Source organism: Phymastichus coffea, unplaced genomic scaffold, assembly GCF_024137745.1.
Source record: "Phymastichus coffea isolate CEN01 unplaced genomic scaffold, Cenicafe_Pcof_1.1 PCOF00080, whole genome shotgun sequence".
Taxonomy (NCBI): domain Eukaryota; kingdom Metazoa; phylum Arthropoda; class Insecta; order Hymenoptera; family Eulophidae; genus Phymastichus; species Phymastichus coffea.
The window spans coordinates 1,150,481-1,157,588 of record NW_026706891.1 but is presented as its reverse complement, the minus strand read 5'-3'; the positions used below and the strand labels follow the sequence as shown (position 1 = coordinate 1,157,588).

The window sequence follows — 7,108 nt, the reverse complement described above, 5'->3', positions numbered from 1 at the left end:
GGTCGATGCGGAATGTGCGCGAGTGTATGACGGATAACGAATAAAGTCCACCCTGATTATTTTGAATAAGGCGGCGAATTTATTCGGCGATACCTAATATTCTCTGCGTCCTCTCCTCCTTCGCAACGTTTTCGGAGAACCTGCAACCGTCGCTCCTTTGCGTTTTCCCGTGCTTTCGCGCCCGTTTTCAGATCGCGCTTTCAGCACGGAGCTAGCCGGAAGAGAGAAACAACGGCGGCATAAATACTTTGTTAACGGACAGCAATTTACAACTACGAAGAAATAGCAACCGTTACAGTGGCGCCCAACTAAACGAAAACAAAACATAAGGAATAGGACGATCCCCGACAAGAGAATTAATAAGGCGCGCGCGACAAAAATTCCGAGAGAGAGAGACTCGCGCTAAACTAAATAAACAGTGTGTGTGTGTGTAAAAAGAAACACCACGAGGTTTCAGAGCAATAAAATTTGTCGAACGTACTCTGGCCACGAAGTAAATACAGTGTATATACAAACGATTGTAAGACCGAGAGTATTTACTAACCTAGACAAAATTTCGAGGCCAGAGAACCATACAGTGAACGCGAAAAATTGTTCGCTTCATTAAAATTTCCTCTCCATAAATATTAAAAATTTCACTTAAAATTATAAATAAAAAAATGCTCACTATACGACGACAAAATTTATATAATTAATTAAGCCAACAAAAACTAACAAATTTTCACCTACAAACAGTAAGTGAAAATTAATAGGTAGGATAATTGTGAAATTAGCGTAGAAAAGGCGAGCTAAGAAACCTCATGGTGAATACCACCGTAATAATAAAAGTTTAATTAACCTAACATATTAAAATTTTCTTTACTTCAAATAAAAGTTTTTTTTGTTATTTCGGCAAATAATACCGAAAATCAAAAACAGAAAAACACACACACACACACAACAAGCATCACAAGATCAAACTCAGCGCACACCCACGCATAATAATAGATAGAAGAATGTCAAACATGAAGGACATGGACGACACAGAAACAGAAATAGAGGAGTGGATAAATAACCTAGATGATGATCGACTACATCAGACTCTGGCAACCTTAGAATTAAGAAGCGACGGCGAAAAGACAACCAGGGCACAGAGACTCCAGCGTTGGTTGATGGGCGACTACACATCGGCTGACTTTGACGAAACTACAGCACAAGAAATCGCCCAAGACCCAATTCGAAGAAATGAATTGAGATACGCCTACATCTCCAAGGAGTGCAAAACACTGGAAGACACAGGAGCAACCGATCGCGAAAACCACCCTCTATATAGACTACTCACTGATGACGAAATCGCAATCAAGCTAAACCTATCGGTGAGCCAATCCCTATCTAAAAGAGCGGAAAGAATCTCAAGAAGCGACGAGTACGCAGACGAACAAGCTTCAACAACGTCAGATAATGAGATGCCCATCATATATAACGAAAAGGGCAAGCCCGTTACAATCCCCGCAGAAATCAAGGAAGTCATGCACGAATGGATAAATCGACTCAGAAGAGTCGAAAAGGCCATGGAAAGAGAACGCCAGTACGTGTTGTCAATAGCACAAATGGCACAAACTATATGCGCTACCCAGGCCACGGAAACATCAAGGATGACTAGGGCTCTGCAAAGGATAGGCAATATCGAAAAGGAGATATACCTACTCCAGGAAAACCAACCATCGTCACCAACCCTAGAAAAAGAACAGCTGCCCAGCAAAACAGTGAACTTCCAGGACACGGTGACACTACACTATGACACCATAATACCAGGAAGCACCCCACAAAGACCACCACCAACGGAACAACCACGATGGAACCCCCCAATACAGCCCCCGGGGGGGAGTGGACAGCAGAATTCAGTAAATAATTCTGCCGAAGGGGGCACCACAAGACACACAGGCAGCTACGGGCAAAACACGACGACGGGCCTGTCAACTACACGAGACGTGGGAAGGATCGTGAGAGGCTGGCGAGTCAAGTTCTCCGGAGGAGACGACCAGAACGTTGACGTCTTCCTCGAAAAGCTCGAAGCCCAAAGATTGGCAGCTGGCCTCTCTGAGGAAGAGATGCTCCTCGGGCTACCCGATGTACTTACCGGGGTAGCCCACACCTGGTACCTGAATAATAACAAGGATTGGATAGACTACCAGGACTTTATTTCGGATGCGAGAGAATGGTTCGGTACTAGCATCCAACAGCAGCAGAGGCTCAAGAGAGAAGCTCAATCGAGATACCAGGGTGAAAACGAGCCAGCTAAGGTCTACCTCACGAAACTACAGGCCATGGTGAGTAAGCTACATCCGCCGATGCCACCGGCGGAGATACTCGAGCTAATGTACTCCAACCTACTCCCCGAGATAAAAATTCACGTGAAGAGAAGAGATGCGGTATCTATCCGGGAATTATGCCGGTTAGCGACGGAAGCGCAGAACGACATCACTTTCGCCCGACAAAAACGGACGCTGCTGGAACCCAAGGCCTCCCTCTTCCCTGAGTGGGCGTATCAACCTACGAGCGGAGAAACAACGGCGAGTAACCGTCGGCCGAAGGTAGCGGGCATGTCGGGTGGGAAGGAGGACGAGGAGGGGAAGAAAGAACCAACAGCACCGGAAATAGCGGGCCTAATGGAACAAGCCTTCCCGTCCGCGATGATACAGGGATTGGAGAGTCTGATCTCGAAGATAGTAGACCGAAGGAGTCAACGCCCGGTCCCACCTGCTGAGAAACCGAAAATCCCCGAGAAAAACGGAAGCCCAAAGATGAAGTCAAAGGGGCCCCGACGAGAGATCGATTTCTCAAAACCACTGACGTGTGTAAAGTGTGGCAGGTTGGGCTTCAGCATCAGACATTGCCCCGACTGCAAGGAAAGCCCAAAGTCGGGAAACGAGGCGAGGGACGGTTAGAGGGGGTCCCTACCGTCCCAAAAACAGAGAGGATCCCTCACTCCGATAGTCAGTGGGACGGGGATATCCCGCAGGCGAACCAGGCGATTACCCCGGCTGAGGCGCTGGCGAAAGTATCAGGAGTGAGAGGTGAATATTCTACCGAGATCAGCACGCAGGGAACGAGCGAGGAGAGCGAATCCAAGCCGATAAATCGACCATCCGAAGGTATGGAAGTATCGAGTTCCACGGATAGGGACTTAGACGCCGCAGGAGCAGATCCACAGGAAAACCCGGAGGAGGGGAAGGATGGCCAAGAGTCCTTGGGCGCCACGGAGGAAGGAACTTGCGGAAGGCAAGCCAACCAATGCGCGCCCAGGGAGAGAGGACCGCCCCCACCGGCTATCGGATCGGCCAAAGGTGACGGTCGAGGTCGACCTAGGAGCAAAGAATACGAACCCGAGGATGAGACGAGATGGTATTTGCCCATCAAAATAGGGGGATTCCGGATCAGAGCATTATTCGATTCGGGAGCATCTTGCACTGCGATGGGTAATTTAGGGCTGGAAATCGCTTCGCACTTGGGTTTGAGGCTAGAAGTGAAAGATGCGGATTCCTGCCGGTTGCCGGATGGCACGAAGGTATCCATAACGGATCACGTTCTCATGCCCATGACAGTAGGCGGAGTGACAAGGGAAATCCGGGTGGCAATCGTCCCAAGATTAGCGGACGAGTGTTACACGGGAGTCAACTTCATCAAAGCGTTCAAAGCCGTGATAGACTCGGAAGAAAATGAACTTTTCCTCAAAGATGAGAAGGTCAAGATACGCATGGAAATGGCGAGCATCGAAGGGCTGGCTCAACTAGCATCGGTGAGCATCGCGGAAGTATCGGACGCCCAACGAGACGAGATTAGCCAGATGGTCTCAAAGATTTTGCCAAAGCCAGGGAAATTCCTAGGTTGCGTTATCGGGGTAGAGCACGAAATCAACGTCGGAAGCGCTCGGCCGATTAAGCAGAGGTATTATCCGGTTTCGCCGAAGGTCGAACAGGAAATGCATCGGCAGGTTAACGAGATGCTGAAGGCGGGGGTCATCGAGCCATCCAAGAGCGGATGGTCAAGCCCCGTGGTGATGGTCAAGAAAGGGGACGGAACCTGGAGGTTCTGCGTGGATCTAAGGGAGGTAAACGCAGTCACGGAACCGGACGCGTACCCCATCCCTTTCATGCAAGATATTTTACGCAGGCTAAGAGACGCCAAGTTCATATCGACCCTCGACCTCAATTCGGCCTACCATCAAATCAACCTGAAAAAAGAATCCCGCCCAATGACGGCGTTCACGGTGCCAGGTATGGGCCACTTCCAATTTGTGAGGATGCCATTCGGCCTCTCATACGCCGGAGCGACCTTTCAACGGGCCATAGACTCAGTAATTGGCCCTAACATGGATCCTTTCGCCTTCGCGTACCTCGACGACATAATCATCGTATCATCGACATTCGAAGAGCACAAGGAGCACTTGCGAAAGGTACTAGAGGCGCTCAAGGAAGCCGGCATGTCCGTAAGCTTGGAGAAGAGCGCCTTCTGCAAGTCGGAGGTGCGGTACTTGGGCGTACTGGTGAATCGAGACGGGATACGGCCCGATCCCGAGAAGGTACGCCCAATCCTAGAGTTTCCTGTCCCTAGGAATATAAGGAAACTCCGCAGCTTCCTGGGTATGGCCTCATGGTACCGGAAATTCGTGGACGACTTCGCCACAATCGCAGAACCCCTCAACAGGCTCCTGAGAAAGAAATGCCCATTCGAGTGGGGTGCCGAGCAGCAAGCATCATTTGACCTAATAAAAAGACTGATGACAACGGCGCCTATACTCCAGCCGCCTAGCCCGAAGGGAGACTTCGTACTACACACCGACGCGAGCGATACAGGCTTGGGAGCGGTGCTAACACAGATAGTAGAAGGAAACGAGAGAGTCATCGAATTCGCCAGCCGTACGTTGAGCCAACCAGAGAGGAATTTCTCGGTCTCCGAACGCGAATGCCTCGGAGTAGTATGGGCCATTGAGAAGTTCCGGCCATACATAGAAGGTTATCACTTCAAAGTGATAACCGACCACAGTTGCCTCAAGTGGCTGAGGAGCATGAAGAATCCGACAAGCCGCTTGGCTCGTTGGGCGCTGAAGCTACAGGGATACATCTTTGAGGTAGAACATCGCAAAGGCGCCCTGCATCACGTGCCCGACTGCCTCTCGAGAGCATACGAAGAAGACGGCGAGGAAGACTCGACCCTGTGTGCATTGGCCTGGAGTGAATGTACTCAGGATAGGTGGTTCCTGGAAACCCTGCAGGCGGTGACGGATGAGCCAGAGAAGAACCCGACATGGAAGGTCATGGGGGGAAACTTATATACCTACCGCTTGGACACACGACTCGGTGAGTTGGGCGATGAGGAAGAGGCATGGAAGCTAGCGGTGCCCAAGGAACAGAGGAAGTCCATCATGGCCGAGTGCCACGACGCCCCGGTGGCCGGGCATCTTGGGCGAGAAAAGACTCTCGCCCGGATACGCCGCTTTTACTTCTGGCCGACCCTCACGGATGATGCCGCCAAATACGTGAAGAGCTGTGTGGTGTGCCAATAATGTAAGGTGGAGCAGCGCCCACCCTACGGCACGATGGGGCGCCGCCAAATGGAAAAGCCGTGGCAGATCATAGCCGCGGATATAGCCGGACCCTTTCCTCGAAGCCCGAGAGGACACGAATACATCTTAGTGTTCGTAGATCTATTCACTCGATGGGTAGAGTGTATCCCCCTTCGAAAGGCCACGGCTAAAAATATCATACGAGAATTCCACGATCAAATAGTTACACGGTATGGCGCGCCGGAGGTCTTCCTATCAGACAACGGCACTGAGTTCAAGAATAGAGTGGTGGAAGAATACCTTAGTAGAAGCGGAATCTCGCGGGGCCTGACACCAATTTACTGTCCACGAGCGAATCCGACGGAGAGATACAACCGTACCCTCAAGACCATGATCAGATCATATCTCGAGGAGCAACACAAGAATTGGGATGAGAAGCTTCGTGATCTCTGCTTTGCGCTCAACACCGCCGTCCATAGCTCGACCAAGGTTAGCCCCGCCATATTAAATTATGGGAGACAGCCGGTGCCACCCGCGACAATCCGGCGAGAACGGGAAGCATTAGGGGCAGAAAACGAAGAAAATCGGTCGCGGGAAGGCTGGGCGGATCACCTGAGTCACCTACCCGAATTGTTCGAAACGGTTACGGAAAGGGGGCGGCAAGAACAGGAACGCCAGGCGAAGATATTCGATCAGAAGCGACGCCAAGTCCCGTTCAAGGTCGACGATTGGGTGTGGTACCGTAACCGCGTCCTTTCGTCCGCGGCAAAGGGTATCTCGGCTAGCTTGGCACCGTCTTACAAAGGCCCATACGTCATCGTCGAAAAACTGGGGGCAAATACCTTCCGAATAGCTAATCACCAGGAGACTATCGAGGGTACGGTTCACGCCGAAGATCTTAAACTGTTCCACGAGGCGACCAAGGAAGAAGAAGACGAGGACACTCGACCTCCGAGGGACATCGAGGCGAAGCGCGACCCGCCAGCCAACTGCGACCAACCGAATGACGGAATCCACGAAGGGAGAAGCTCCGAATGCACTCCGGATTCAGCCGACGAACCTCCACAATCGGAAGCGGAGGATCCCGAGGTGGGGAATACACCCAAACGGCGACGACGTGGGCGGCCTCCGAGAGGGCCACGGAGCCAGGGCGCCCCAATCCCTGAGAAAAGGGGCAGGGGCCGCCCAAGGAAAGCTATACCGGTGGTGCGTCGGGTAATCGAGCGCTCGGCGTCAAACGAAAAGCGGGAAGACGAGCCTCCCATACGGAAACGCGGGCGACCTCGGAAATCGTAACGCGAACTCATCAATTGTAATACCCACCCCGGGGTACAGCTAATATGTATTATGTAATCATTTACCATTTTCAGACATATTATATCACGCATCATACTCATATTACATATCATTCGTCCACCTTAACCCGACATCCTCCTCCTTCCCCAACCTTAGGATGGAGACCACGATCAGGAAGAATGCCGAATGGATGGAGGAAAAACTCCGATACCTCCACCTATCGGATTCAGCGCAGGCAAGAGTCAGGGAGATCCTGGACCGGATGAA

At 51.2% G+C, this 7,108-nt stretch overlaps 1 protein-coding gene across 1 annotated transcript; it reads left to right on the top strand.

Annotated features, from left to right (window-relative positions):
- Positions 1–5,578: 5,578 nt before the first annotated feature.
- LOC131668562 (protein NYNRIN-like) lies at positions 5,579–6,841 on the top strand. The gene has a single exon (XM_058942846.1). It carries the CDS (start codon positions 5,579–5,581, stop codon positions 6,839–6,841), a length of 1,263 nt encoding a protein of 420 aa, XP_058798829.1.
- Positions 6,842–7,108: the final 267 nt, after the last annotated feature.

Excerpts from the sequence above, each read along its gene's own strand:
- LOC131668562 (XM_058942846.1), top strand. The coding sequence starts at position 5,579 with ATGGGGCGCCGCCAAATGGAAAAGCCGTGGCAGATCATAGCCGCGGAT.